General features: G+C 50.9%; 7 protein-coding genes across 7 annotated transcripts; 3 read left to right on the top strand and 4 right to left on the bottom strand.

Moving 5' to 3' along the window:
- Nucleotides 1–1146: 1146 nt before the first annotated feature.
- On the top strand, nt 1147–1656 carry BDP55DRAFT_639166 (uncharacterized protein; the record flags this gene model as incomplete). The annotated part of the gene is made up of 1 exon (XM_060573209.1): nt 1147–1656. One exon carries the CDS (start codon nt 1147–1149, stop codon nt 1654–1656), a length of 510 nt encoding a protein of 169 aa, XP_060421745.1.
- A 129-nt stretch (nt 1657–1785) lies between these two features.
- Nucleotides 1786–2501, bottom strand: BDP55DRAFT_53344 (uncharacterized protein). Its single transcript, XM_060567863.1, has one exon. The coding sequence runs from the start codon at nt 2279–2281 to the stop codon at nt 1916–1918; it is 366 nt and encodes a 121-aa protein (XP_060421744.1). The 5' UTR covers nt 2282–2501; the 3' UTR covers nt 1786–1915.
- A 1633-nt stretch (nt 2502–4134) lies between these two features.
- Nucleotides 4135–5885, top strand: BDP55DRAFT_53899 (mitochondrial chaperone bcs1). Its single transcript, XM_060567995.1, has 3 exons — nt 4135–4148; nt 4232–4547; nt 4595–5885. The coding sequence occupies exons 2-3, from the start codon at nt 4343–4345 to the stop codon at nt 5845–5847; spliced, it is 1458 nt and encodes a 485-aa protein (XP_060421743.1). The 5' UTR covers nt 4135–4148; nt 4232–4342; the 3' UTR covers nt 5848–5885.
- Nucleotides 5886–5922: 37 nt separating this feature from the next.
- Nucleotides 5923–8337, bottom strand: BDP55DRAFT_568263 (uncharacterized protein; the record flags this gene model as incomplete). Its single annotated transcript, XM_060570662.1, has 2 exons — nt 5923–8210; nt 8283–8337. 2 exons carry the CDS (start codon nt 8335–8337, stop codon nt 5923–5925), a joined length of 2343 nt encoding a protein of 780 aa, XP_060421742.1.
- A 1149-nt stretch (nt 8338–9486) lies between these two features.
- BDP55DRAFT_568282 (uncharacterized protein) lies at nt 9487–10540 on the top strand (the record flags this gene model as incomplete). The annotated part of the gene is made up of 2 exons (XM_060570668.1): nt 9487–9947; nt 10075–10540. 2 exons carry the CDS (start codon nt 9487–9489, stop codon nt 10538–10540), a joined length of 927 nt encoding a protein of 308 aa, XP_060421741.1.
- Nucleotides 10541–10641: 101 nt separating this feature from the next.
- Nucleotides 10642–11683, bottom strand: BDP55DRAFT_53783 (uncharacterized protein). Its single transcript, XM_060567895.1, has 2 exons — nt 11492–11683; nt 10642–11425 (listed from the first exon to the last, which is right to left on the bottom strand). The coding sequence occupies exons 1-2, from the start codon at nt 11578–11580 to the stop codon at nt 10744–10746; spliced, it is 771 nt and encodes a 256-aa protein (XP_060421740.1). The 5' UTR covers nt 11581–11683; the 3' UTR covers nt 10642–10743.
- A 1105-nt stretch (nt 11684–12788) lies between these two features.
- Nucleotides 12789–13118, bottom strand: BDP55DRAFT_639161 (uncharacterized protein; the record flags this gene model as incomplete). Its single annotated transcript, XM_060573208.1, has 1 exon — nt 12789–13118. One exon carries the CDS (start codon nt 13116–13118, stop codon nt 12789–12791), a length of 330 nt encoding a protein of 109 aa, XP_060421739.1.
- Nucleotides 13119–13477: the final 359 nt, after the last annotated feature.

The following is a 13477-nucleotide window of genomic DNA, read 5'->3' as shown; positions in this document are numbered from 1 at the left end:
TCTGCTACGTGCACCTCCACGTGCACCTCCAGCAAGCAATAACACACTTGCATGCACTACCACATCGCCTACCCGCGGGATTCACGTCAGGTTCCGTCCAATAGCCCGTGTCGACGGCTGGGGGCCGCAATGATGCATTCTCAAAAATGTGATCAAGGGTCTCTTTGTACCAAAATGCCTTTATCTTGTGAAATCCGTTTCCAACTCTGACCCCAATACCTAGAAGTCGAGATTCAGGGAGCCGCTGCCACTTTCTTGTTGCAGGTCATGTCTGGCGTCGAAACAAGGATGTTGCTTGCCGGCTAGCCCATCTATAGCATCCGCTTTTGGCCCTCACTATATGTCGGTTCTGGCTCGGCTCTCTAGACACACACCGTCTATGTTACAGTACCGAACACCCTATCTTCTAAGTTGCTTATGACTCAAAATCTGCGCCATATCCTGCGTCAGAACCGGCGTTGTCCCCAGCCACACGACGAGGATCCTGCTTCCTTATTACTCTATCTGTGAAATCTAGATCTGGCCTTTCGTAACCCGAGTAGGGTTTTAACCCATATACCCTGTCTATACGATCCATCAGATATTGTTGAGGAGTTTTTTGCGGCTGGTCTGCCTAGAAACGCAACTAGGACCTCGTCAATATCTAGGATGAAAGATGCTGCTCACCTGAGGAGCCTGCTTCGGCTCTCAAGATGGGCTGTCCCCGGCCCACAACAACCGCCCTGCTTCGCCATGTACCCTGTTCGCAGATTTAGTTCTGCTTTCAGCCTACGTTTGTAACGTTGGCATCCGAATGCTCACTTCGACCAGCCTTATCCGCGCGGCGTGAAGCGAAGGCCACCAACAGCTGGGTCTTTCTGCCCTCCGAATCTTCACCTCTGGCATCATCCAGCTTCTGCACTACCGCCATGCGTGGGGCAGCTTCACTTGACCTGGCTTTCGGAGCGATCAGACGAGCCGTACGGCTGCACGCGGTATCTTCCATCTCTGGCTCTGCTCGCTGGCTTCAGACACTTTGATCCCAACAGACACGCTCCACAGGGGTTTTTTGGAGTGATGATACACAGCACCTACAGCACATTTATTCTCCTGGCGCTTGTGAGTGGGAAGTAGTATGTGCACACTCGTGACATGTAGGTCTCAAACATGCCGCAGTCAACATTTGGTGCAAAGAAATCATCCAGAAGCATCATGGGTTCAAAGCTTCACTCAGTATTCTCACCTTTGAGAATCACCCCATCAAGTGAAATGCTTCACAGACAGATGCTTCCAGATGAACATGTGTCGACCTTCCTCCTCTGCGACTCCGACGAGGAGAGCGACAGTATCAGGAAGGAAAGGAGAATTGCACAAGATGGTTCGCATCAAGGAACGAGCTTTGCGACCAGCATAACGTCTCCAGACATCGCGGCTGGTATCAAGATCGCCTGCTCTGCAGCGGCTCGACATCATGAACCAACCAAGAAGAGCGAGGCAATGTCTTCGTACAGAGTAGCACACATTTTCGGGAAAGTCTCCGCAGAACGCTCGCTCCATCTCAGGACAGCCAGCCGCGATGGCGCGATTACCACTAATTCTTTCGACTGGAATTCGAATGATCCTTACGCGGGGTCTGCCGAGTGCGGTATCCCCAGACCAGACTCACCAACCATATGAGGGTATCGTGGTTGCTGTAGTTGCATCGCCAGATCTCCTTATGATAGACACGCATCGAGGCGCGCCATGAAGAGTAAGACAAAATCAAGTGGTTGGCGGAAGGCTGTTCTATGGGCCCCTAAATGAGGATATGGAACTTCTCGTGAGGATCTGAAACTCGTCAACATATGGATTTTGACATGGGCAACATCACACACGATTATGTTGAAAAAGACTGGTGCTTTACTGTAAACCGTTCTTCTGTCTAGCTTTTCAAAAGCTAATCACCTGCTTCGTCAGGCTCATGATGCAGAACACACACAACGGAATAGAAATTCTCCGTACGATCCGCGGTGGACATGTAAATGATACTAGATTTTCTGGGTAGTCGATTTGTATCCGTGTGCCAGCATGAGCTTCTACGCCATCTTTTGTGGCTTTCGCTCATCCGGTCTAGTTTGGGGCTGTCGCCACGCAATGCATCATCGAATTGTGCTCTTGAACTATACATACAATAAACATATGGTACGGTACATACTGCAAACGTCAATCCTATTGTCGTAGCACGATAGGGTGTCTGGTTCACTCGCGTGCATAGGATTTGGCCAGCGCTTGTTGCAGTCCATATTATCCAACAAATCATCATGGCTTCTCGTCAACAGCCACCAAATAAGATGGATAGAACCAACTTCCCAAACATCAAGAATTTTTGCGAAGGAGGAAGCGACATGTGCATCATGCTGGATACCACGCTATCTCCTCTAGAGAAGAAATAGTAACGGTAAACGTTGATTTCCTTCCACGTAAAACTATTAAAGAAGCCTTCCTTCTACTGCGAATACATAGCCAGAGGTGACCACTTTCTTTTCTAAGATTTACACGACTCATTGAAGGGAATGTTAGGTAAAGACGTTAGCCTGTAAAGCACGTCCTTCTTTACCATGAGCGTCAAATACATCATCATCATCTCAGATCACGTCTTAGCCACCTTACAAGCATGCTTTGTGGGTCTTGGCAACGTGTACAAAGGCTGCACGAAAGAGTCGAGCGGTGCTCTACCTTCGAGACCCCGGGTGACTGGCAGCAACTATCGCCGTGGATAGATACGCTTTCCATCTGACAATCGCGCGAAGGCGTCGCCGCAGCGTCAGGAGAATAGAGAGCATCAGCCACGGCAAGAAAAGTCGAAGCTAGTAGAAGTTTCAACTCATGATGTGGTCAAGGTTACGTAGCCGGCTTTCCTCAATATTAGCCCCGGGCAAGCTACGGAGGACGAGAAGAGATCTTGTGTGCCACGCGTAAGTGGTTACGCCGCACGCGTGCTGGGATTCGAGACGCCACGAACAAGAACACGCCTAGAGCCATGCGAAGGGTCATGCGCAATGGCACCACTTCGGCCCAAAGAGCAAGATGCGATTCGGCTGCTATTTGTCCCACGGAGCCTTCATTGGATCGGACGTTTAGTGCACCTCCAGCGGGCAAGCAAAAGTGGATGGGGCATGAGCTCCGACACTTTGGCGATTAGCTATAGGCAATAGGTTTGAGACGAAACTCAGATCCTCCGGACTACATTTGTGCAATACAGATTTAATATACTATATGACCTGCCCTGAACATGAGGTCCACATAAGAACCGCCAGTGAACCCCTCCTAGAACTCCTGTACTAGAGGAATTGCGCCTGTTTAGTACCGCTGTGATAATGCCATGATAATGGCAAGATTAAGTCATCTACTCACAGCGGTCAGGAAAGTCGTGCGCAAGTTAAAGAATTTCCGGATTACAAAGCTTGTGTAGATCTTGAAATTCACATCAACCGGCGGTCATAGCCGTGATAAATCGGGTTTCCTCACGTGACACGAGCACAGCAGGTGCGTCGGAAAGGAATGATTTAGGTATCGTTGCGTATCGTTTCGTATCGTCTCGTGGGGTTGTGTCGCAGCCTAGCGGTAAGGTACTGAGGGAGGGGTTAAGTTGGTGCGTGAAGCCTGAACCTCCTCCCGATCAAAAGATCTGGCGGTCGATAGTTATTCCGTGCACGAATTGTCTCTCATAGTTGCATCAATCAATTTTTCCTAACGGGTTATGTGACTATCGATGCTTTCCTTCTCGATTTCTGAATGTTCTAGAACTGTAAAATTATGGAGAACGCCGCCCCGTTCTTCCAGCTATCGCACGTGCCATGACGCGGCTGGACTAGCCTGTTTAGCGACAGCCACAAAAATCCTCTCCATCCAAATGGGGAAGGGACCCGTCTTATTGACATACCAATGCTCACAAAATCCGACGCCAACCAGATCAAGGACTGATCTTGAGACGACGGTTTTGCCCATGCTGCACCTGCAAGATGTTGGTCCATTACGCAAATTATGCTAATTGCAAGCCCCGGGGCCGTTCTCCCGTAACCAGTGGAATAGGGTGGCTGTTGGTCTGGGAAACAAGGACGAGGGAACTGGTTCAGAGGTTGAGACGATTCCCATCGCCGCTCCTAAGCCGGCGATGGGTAGCCACATCCGTTATTCTGCCACAGTCATGAGTTTAAAAGCCTCCGCCGTGCCCTCCCTTCCTGAAGAAGCTTATCGTTCTAAGTATGTCTAGCCTATGAGTACTGGCGTGAACGCAAGAAATCTGTCGACATTCTGACCTCCAACTTCTGCAAGTGGTGTTGTCGATATTGCCAGACATACTTTAAAGAGCACTTTCTAAGTCATGCATCCCCCTCCTCCCCATCTCTCCGTCATGGACATCTTCTTCCCCGGCTTCACCGGCTTCACCGGCCTCACCGCAATACTCCAACAACTTCTGAACGGAAACTTGGATGGCTACGCCGGTTTGTTGTGTATCTGCGGGATGTTGATGGTTTGCGGCAAGTTCCTGTGCAGGACCGTGGGAGCATTCGTCGATACATACCTCAGTTAGTAGCCCTTCCTAAACCCGTAACACATATTTAACATCCTCCAGCTTCAAAGGCCGATGTCCACGATCCCGACGAGGCATATGACACGTTGGATGCGTGGGTTTCCGGTCAAGCCTTTTCCAAAGATGCTAGCTCCTCGCTTGTTAGTGTTGAAAGCAGACGAGGAAGAACTCTGGCCCAGCTCAACCCCAATATTGCGGCAAAAAAAAATCTTCGGTTTACTCCTTGGGGAGAACCGCTGTGTTTCTGGTATCGCGGGCACCGTCTCACTTTACGGTGCACGCAAGACAAAGCAGCATTGTTTCCGCGCAACACAATGACAGTTTCGTGCGTTGGGCGTTCTTCACGAGTTCTACGGGAACTTATGGAAGAATGTCGCGTCGAATATCTGAAGCATTCTGAAAACAAAACTTCGATCTTCGAGAACTATAATAACGGCTGGAAGCGAACTACCACCCGAGACCTCAGGCCGATCGATACCGTTATCATGAACGAACAGCTCAAGCAGACGCTCCTTAAGGACGTCCGCTCGTTCCTCGATCCCAAAGCTCGGTCCTGGTACGCGAGCCGTGGGCTGCCACATCGAAGAGGCTACCTGCTGTTCGGCCGTCCTGGAACCGGAAAATCCAGTCTTAGCATGTCCGTCGCCGGTTGTTCCGGACTGGACATCTACGTTCTCAGCCTCGCTGCTATGAGTGATGGACAACTCAGTGCCTTGTTCAGGGAGCTTCCTCAACGCTGTGTTGTCCTACTTGAGGATGTTGATGCCGTCGGTACAACCCAATCACATGTATCCGACGCCGATGATTTTGACTCCCGATCGGAAGATTCACGAAGGTCATCGAAGCCGCACGGGACTGTTTCGCTATCTGGGCTTCTTAATGTTCTCGACGGCGTCGCATCACAAGAGGGGCGCGTCCTCATCATGACGACAAACCACATAGAGCATCTTGATGAAGCTTTGATCCGATCTGGCCGCGTTGACAAGAAGATCGAGTTTCAGCTTGCAGATGCTGACGTGACCAGAAAGATATTCAACACTGTGTTTCAACAATCGGAAGAGGAGCTGTCTGACTTGGACAACCGAGAAGACAGCAATGAGGAAGTCCGGAGACTGGCAGATCAATTCGCAGCCCTAGTGCCGGAGCTGGAGTTCAGCCCTGCCGACATTTTTTCCTTCCTCCTAGCAAACAGAGACTCGCCCTCAGGTGCTTTGGCCGAGGTGGAGGGATGGGTGTCCCGTACTAGAGAGGAAAGAGCCCTAAGACGGGGAGATTCATGGGTTCAGAGTGATTAGTTTGTGGTGATCTCTATGCTTTAGTTTCTCCTTGGTCCGTTTTCTTTTGACATCAGTCCAACTCTTTGTCATTCCTTAGATACGTCGCACGATCTTGGCCGCATAGATAGCAGCCTCTGACCGTGCTGTTGTTATACACCTTGAAACACGTTCTACGATGGATTCTAGTTCTTTGGTAAAATCGCCTTTCCCTCGCTTCTCTAACATCCCCCTCTTTCTCTTCTGGGTTTGACCGTTTGAGTTAAGCGAGCCGAGAGGTGGGCGACAGCGGAACTCTGCCCGCTCGAAATCCACTACCATAATATTACCACTCACTGTGTCGCGTAATACGTTGCGCGGCTCCGCATCGCCATGAAGGATCCCCAACTTGTGCAATTCCTTGTAAGCCATGGCAACCAAGTCAACGACGTCTGTCCTGATGGCTTGATTGGCGGAGTCGAACAGAGGCCGGCCGGCCCAGCTGAGGAACAAGAAGTGCTTGTAGATGCCACTATCATAGTAGAATGGTAGGACCAGATCTACACTTCCCAGGCATACCGGAACATGTTTTCCTTGGATCGAGCGGAGTCGATCATACACTTCGTTCTCATGCTGCAGCCGGGCCAGGTCGAGACTCTCAACGCCTTTGGCCACAAGTGTGTACCCGTAGGAGGATAGCCGCACCTTGAAGAGTGAACCGATCGAGCCGGACAGGTAAAGCGGTGCGGCATCAGCATCACGGCCGCGGTCTTCAGCGAGCTGGATACGGACGAGTCGGAGGAACTCCACACGATTGAGGTGCTGATATCCATGGTCCCGGAAATTCTGGCAGTGTCTATCCATTGGCCAACCGTTCGCCAACCCTAGGAGGCATTGCTGGGTGCAAAACGGACGATCCTGTATATTCTGCTGTTTCGGTTGGCTATGCTGCTGACCTCCTTTGCCATGTTGCGCTTGTTTTCTGTCCGAACCCGCCCTCGTTGACTTAGTGACAGCCTTTCCGTCGGTATGGATCGATCGCGTTGGAGTGGGGGAAGGAGGGGTCTCTTCTTCGTCGTCACCGCTGTCGCCTCGATGCTTTGTGTTGCTGTCGGGTTGCTTGCACCGAGAGCGTGTCCGAATCGGCGAGCGCTTGAACCCTCGCCAGCGTTGAGGTTTGTAGGGAGAGGCGCGCGGTTCCTTGCCCTTGCGCACCGTTTCGGGAATGTTCCTTAGCACGTCGTCGTACTCTACTGCCCAGGTACTAAGAGCTGCGGCGGCGTCGTGCCAGGACGAAGGAGGCGGTTCCGCGCGGAGGGCCCGAAGGATGAAGGCGAAGACCTGTGCAACAGCTGTGCCATGGAGCCTGTTCTCATCATCATCCCGAACGTCCAGGTTGGGTACGTGCACAGAATAATATACGGTGGTAGGGTCATCCGGAATGTGGAGGAAGACGAACGCCTCACCTGTACACACATATCCATACTGGATGCCTTTGCCGATCATGTACGAGAAGAGCTGAGTGACAACAGCGGCAGCGAGTGATCTCGATGCGAACGTAAACCCCTCATCGTGTTTGTTGATTATATCGCGTTCCGGCCGGATCTCGGACTCTAGACCCGTAACGACCTCGTCGCACCTCAGCTTATGGGGTGCCTTGTACTCGATCGCCACGGCAGGAACGTTTCGGCCATCAAAGGTGCGATATATGCAGAACTGGTCCGCCCGGTTGCCTTTCCCCCTCGCCCTGCGCCGGGGTTTGCGGCTCGGTGACATCGAGGCTGACGTCGCGGCGGCTGTATGTTCTCTCTCGATAGACATATGTTCCATTGCTTCGGATACGGCGTCATCAGTCTGGCCGAGGTTCGTATGGCTCTCGAACGTCACGGTCCCCTGTAAGCCGAAATTACTTCGGAGTTGCTCGTTGTTGTATGCCTCATCCATCAGCTTTTGAACCGCGTTCTCGACCGTATCCCGCTGAAAGTTTCGGAGTCCAGTCTCACTGCTGATCGGGCTAATCAGAGACATGACATATTCCAACTGATGTGCGGATGGAAACACGGCTTCAGAGGAGAATGAGCACCAGATCGAGAGCTGGTCCCAAATCTCCTCTTGTCTTGTCGCGAAGTCATCCCACGGAATGATTCGTCGAGGGTAAATGCGGCCGGTCGGGTTGGTCGTGTCGCCTTGTGTAGTCAAGGTGCGATCAGTAACTACCTGAATGGCGAGACTGAGCGAGTGGCAAGACTCGAGATACTTCTGAAGTGTCTGTGGTTGTGATGCCTTCGCAAGTTCTTCGGCATTCTTGCGTCGGCGTTGTTCTTCCTCGCGCCGTCGTTGTTCTTCCTCGCGCCGTCGTTGTTCTTCCTCGCGTCGGCGTTGTTCTTCCTCGCGTCGGCGTTGTTCTTCCTCGCGTCGGCGTTGTTCTTCCTCGCGTCGGCGTTGTTCTTCCAGTACACGACCTTCGGCTTCTTCACGTCGATGTTGCTCTTCCCGAAGTTGTTGACGTAGATTAGCGATTTCATCATCCATCGTGGCTAGAAAGTTGTGCAATAGGGAGTGAAGAAAGAAACAAAGGCTTCGATCACCGTAGAACTGAGGTGTTGGTCTGTGTTACCCCGACAACAGGCGCGAGGCAGCAGGTGGGTCTGTTGGCTTGCTTGGCTACGGCACCACCATCATCCGTTTCTCCGACACTTATCACAGAATAGTGGGTCCATAGTCTGGCTGATGCCCAACCTAAGCCCCGTCCGGGTACAGGGGCCGCTGTGAACTCTGTGAACAGGCTGATGGTCCTTTCTCTCTTTGTTTTTTGGCAGGGACTTGCGGACAGGTGAACCTACTCGTGCCCGCACCCACTTTAATTGGCACTCGCAAAACTCCCACCCACTAAAGTGGGTGCGGGCATGAGTACCCCTCCTCTCCTCATCGGCGGCATAATTATAACATCAGTCAAACCCCACCGGGCCACCCCGCAACCACGCCATCTGGAAATGCATCAACACTTTTACCCCCCATTACTCCACCTGTAACCCTTTTCATCCAAATACCCTCGTTTCTGGTGGCTTCTGCTTAGCTTTATGAGTCAATGCTCTGAGTACGAAGTCAGTCAGGCTCTAAGACTGTACGGCCAACATTTTGGCCGGGCAGCTTGCCAATAGGCCACATTCAACCCTCCGCGCCTCCGCGGCAAAATGCTGCGATACACCGCAGCCAGATAAGGCACCTTGGAGCTAAATTTAGTGCATCAGGGGGTTGGAAATACCCTGGACCGCACACTTTGGCCTGTGAAGCAAAGATCGGCGGCTACTACGTGCCTCTTGCAGATTCCTTGCCAACTGTAATTGGCGGGGGAAAGAATTTTAGGCAGCAGTCACTAATTCTCACTTGGCAGGTAGCCAGGGCTGGTGGTTAGCCAGGCATGCTTGCATTGGCGAAGTGTCAAAAGCCAATTCCGGCTTTTGCGTATGAATACAGTGGCATTCATTCGTAGCGGTGGTGGTTGTAGTGGTCGTAGTAGTGACAATGGCGGTGGCGGTGGCAGTGGATGTGACGGATGGTTCCTGAGTCATCACCGATCTCAGGTCACGGACCTTTCGCCATGGTCCCCTCGACCTGACACTCAACCAACCCTCAATTTGATGAGCTTTGCATTCTCAAGGACTTCACCATTCCGGTCTTATGGATATATCTATTTACGCAGCAGGTGTGGAAGGCATCGACTCTTTGTCAACGCACCAGATTGACAACTTCTTTGCCCGGCACAGCCCTGTAACGAAGGATGACTGCCACAACATGGCAGAGATCATCACCGGGGGCCCAGTCTCTCCCACGCCTGTACAGGGTGAGACTAGCTATACTGTGGCCGCCGATATTGTTCCAGCGAAAGTCATACAGTTCCGCCAGTTAATGTTGGATCTCGACGTCATCAACCGCGCACGACAAACCTATCGCAGCTTTGTTCCTAGTTGCGAAGAGCGTAGTAAATTAGCCCACCTCTACGTATACGAGATGGATCTTGTACCAGGGGTTGCTCTCAGTCGATTCCAACATCAGCTTTTTGCCCCGCGAATGAAACAGCAACTTTTACGAACTGTCCAGGACCTAGCGAGGTTCGTTAACGCATATCCCTACAGCCTCGGGTTTTGACCGTATTATTAGATTTTTTGCCTCTGCGTGGATTAACAAGCCACTCTTCCGTCAAACATCGCACGATACTGAAGAGTTGTTCGCCCATTACTCTTCGGTCCTCAATCGACTTTCTCAGAGTTTGCCCGAGCGATTTCGGCAGAAGCTGGGCGAGATACGCCAATCGCTCCCGCTGCTCTTTCGACCCGAGTACATCATGGTAATCAACCATGATGATCTGTTAGAGATGAACATTCACGTGGACGAAGAAACGGGACAGATTACTGGTATTGTTGACTGGACAGACGCCAAGATTGCCCCGTTTGGTACGTCGCTTTGGGGCCTCGAAACCCTCTTGGGCATTCAAACCTCGTCATCATGGCTCTTTCATCCCGATCACCATTACTTCCGGCAGAAATTTTGGGAAACATTCTATGGTGTCACTGGGGAGGTGTTGGATATCGATCGGCAGGCGATCGAAATTGGGAGAATGTTTGGTTTGTTTCGTGCCTACGGATTCAATGGGGCTCCTGAAAACAAGGAAGCCAAGCCTTTAAAAGAGGGAGATCACGGGCTCGTGTACCTCGAGGCTCTCTGCCTCCCCTAGGCACGTGACGCTTGTTTCTAGCAGAATAGAAACAGTGCGATATTGTGTATTGACTGGCACTGTGTATTGCTTATGTGATTCTAGCGGTAATGACCGATATACAAGGAGGTAATTAAGAATGTAGTGACTGTGATGCGAGCCTATGAATCAAAAGAGAACAAATCACCCCAAGACGTCCGATATCCATACTTGTTTGGAACGGCCTAGAACCTGGTGACTCCTGCTCCGGACAACTCGTTGACCAACTCAGCTGGGGTTCCGACAGACTTGTTAGTGAACACCTTGTGAGACCCGTTGACAACCTTTGCCCAAGATTGGCCAGCAGGGGGGTTGTCGCTGTCGCCATTCTGGATGAGAGTGAACCAGCCGGTGGGAAGAAAGTCCTCACTGTTTACCATAGACCTTGGCAGAACGACGGTACCGACCCCGTCCACCTCAATCTCAGCAGTGCATTCCTGGCGTTGACTGTCTGCTCCGTAAGGAGTGACTTCAAGGGCGAGTTTGTCGCTGAGGGAGTGCATATCGAGATAGCTGCTGAGCTCTACGAGGAAATCATTGTCCTGTTCACTGAGAGTGATCAATGGAGGTCCTTTGGCGAACTCGAACGGAACGAGCCGATTCTTCTGGGGAATATTCCTGAATGTAACAGGATGAATGCCCCCGATGTCAATGGAGTCGATCTGAGCAGCCCTATTCCATGTTCCAGGCACCACACCCAGGTCCGACTCAAGCCGAATGGTTCCATTGGCGATGTCATCGTGTTTATGAAGCAAATGCAAGCCGAGCTTCCCATGGTTGTTGTGCTTCTTGATAATCTCCAGCAGTTTGGTGACGTGAAAAACATCAACCTGCATATCCGAATGGATACGCGGAAGGCTGTTGTATCTTCAATCGAGGACATCAAGTCAGCCTAATCTTGGTTCATAGCTAAGGGAATGGAGGTGAACTTACAGAAGAGTGGAGTCTTTCAAGTCATCCTCGGTAAGGGGTTGGAGGAGACCTGGACAAACTGGTCTCGTCATGACGTCGGCCATAGCCATGGTGCGAGGTATGAGGTGATTCGGTCGCCTGTGTGTTCTCTTGAGTTGCTCATTAATCAAGGCCCTTTGACAGCTTTTGAGGTGCCCTTTTATAGATTGAGGAAGGATATCAGATAGAAACCTGGAATCAAAACTGATTGTCCAGGCGATCTATCACCTCCAATCCAACTGCTTAAGGCGGCCGGAACATGCGCCACCACGTTTGAGCTAACCCTTTAAACCAGTCTTAGGATTCTGAGATGTGAGAGAATGTAATAATCTTCGTGTGAACAGGGATCTTAACTAGGAATTATTGACTCACCGGAGCACACCACCAGACGCTGCACGGTGCTTGAAATGGATTTGCTGGACCTCTTTCAACTGCCTGATAAGCAATTAGGCCAGGACCAGACCGTTGGCGAGGCTCCGGTGGTTTGCGAGACACACCACTTCCAGAAAATAGGCAGAAATGATGCAGGTGCAAGCTGTATGTCAAAAAGAGGCTGGGGCTGGCGAAAATGGGTTGCCCAGTCGAATGCATGAGAGGGTTAACCAATGAGAAAAAGGTAGTGAGTGCCCTTGGCATGTGGAGTACCGAATGGCTTATGTACTTACAAGTCACTACGCTTACAGAACGACCTTGCATGAGGCCAACAAGGTCTCTGCTTTGTGGTCAGCGAGAATCACAAGGCGAAAATGTAATGGTTAACAACATGTGTCAGGCTAGCCTGTCACCTTGCAGGTGAACATATATACTACCTATGTGTGAAATGATTCCCGTGGACGATCTTTGATCAGTGTGAAATCGACGGCACTGAGATCGGAGAATGGATGGAATCCGTTACCAAGGGGCTTTAAGAAGTGTTGATTCTGTCACGAATATCGCTGAGAACAGCATCAAAGAACTGCAGGAAAGGTTTCCTTAATTCAAGTGTGTCTCATTGTCCGGCGGCCTACATTTCCAAGCAAACCCCGATTCGCCCAAGTCAGTTATCGCGCACACAGAAGGTGACGTTGCAAAGCTAGCTACGAATATGAACGATATGGAACTGACTAGCTAGACGGTGGTATAGGTTACTGGCGGATGATGTTCCACTATTCAAATCCTGGCTTTTGCTAATGGTGCTCTAACCCTTCATTTTCTCAACATCTGCCTGCCGTGTTTGTCCGCCAAAGACCCTTGCCATCAAGACACCAAGGACTGATTGCTCCTCCTTCACTTTGCCTTCTTATTTCGTTGTTGCGCCCGGGTGTCGAAATTCGTATCTTGCGGTGACGAGTCGATCCTTTTTTTTTGAATGTTGCCCCAGCCTTTTGTGTTTGCGTCGGAGAGTATGTCGGAGTACTGCATTCTGTCCATGCTTGCCCATGGCCAAGTCGAACTCGGCTTTGGGTATCACAATGTCCTCATAAAACAGTTCGATGCGAATTTCTGTTTCGCTGACTCTCATATATACCGCTGAACGCGATTCTTTCTCTTCTTTGATCTCTAGGTATTTGGCACCGTAAACCTTTAATTCCGCTTCGTGCATTGGCCGATATTCTTTGTGGGTGGTCATAATGAGATGAATGGTATCGCTTCGTTGCATGGCGAACCAGGCGAACCAAGCGGTTTCCCAAGGCTGCCTTGCTTGTTATACTTTGAGGAGAAGCCATCCGGGGAATCAAGGGGCCAATGCAGCAGGGGTTCGTCGGCAAAAGAAGCATGTATAACTAGTCAGCTCGCGGTTCGATTCAGGCTGCTTGCATTGTGCAGCAGGATCTCTCAGTCAAGTTGAGTTTGACCTGTGACGTTTTCATTGAGTACAAGGTGTTCTTTTGCCGTACTGTACTACTAATCAGAATTAATTTCTTGTTCTTGAATGAGTAGATGGTGTGAAGTTGACCGGTGTTATCCTGGCCACCCTCTGGCGTGGAT

Source organism: Colletotrichum godetiae, assembly GCF_030913485.1.
Source record: "Colletotrichum godetiae strain CBS 193.32 chromosome Unknown BDP55scaffold_110, whole genome shotgun sequence".
Classification (NCBI taxonomy): Eukaryota; Fungi; Ascomycota; class Sordariomycetes; order Glomerellales; family Glomerellaceae; genus Colletotrichum; species Colletotrichum godetiae.
Note: the sequence above shows the minus strand (reverse complement) of the source record. Positions and strands in the feature narration are given on the sequence as shown.

What these genes read in the sequence shown, in the direction of transcription:
- BDP55DRAFT_53344 (XM_060567863.1), bottom strand. Translation starts at nt 2,281, where the DNA reads ATGATGATTTGTTGGATAATATGGACTGCAACAAGCGCTGGCCAAATC.
- BDP55DRAFT_53899 (XM_060567995.1), top strand. Translation starts at nt 4,343, where the DNA reads ATGCATCCCCCTCCTCCCCATCTCTCCGTCATGGACATCTTCTTCCCC. An exon ending in ATTCGTCGATACATACCTCA is followed by an intron (nt 4,548 to 4,594) that starts GTTAGTAGCCCT and finishes AACATCCTCCAG; the next exon opens with CTTCAAAGGCCGATGTCCAC.
- BDP55DRAFT_53783 (XM_060567895.1), bottom strand. Translation starts at nt 11,580, where the DNA reads ATGGCTATGGCCGACGTCATGACGAGACCAGTTTGTCCAGGTCTCCTC. An exon ending in TTGAAAGACTCCACTCTTCT is followed by an intron (nt 11,426 to 11,491) that starts GTAAGTTCACCT and finishes CCTCGATTGAAG; the next exon opens with ATACAACAGCCTTCCGCGTA.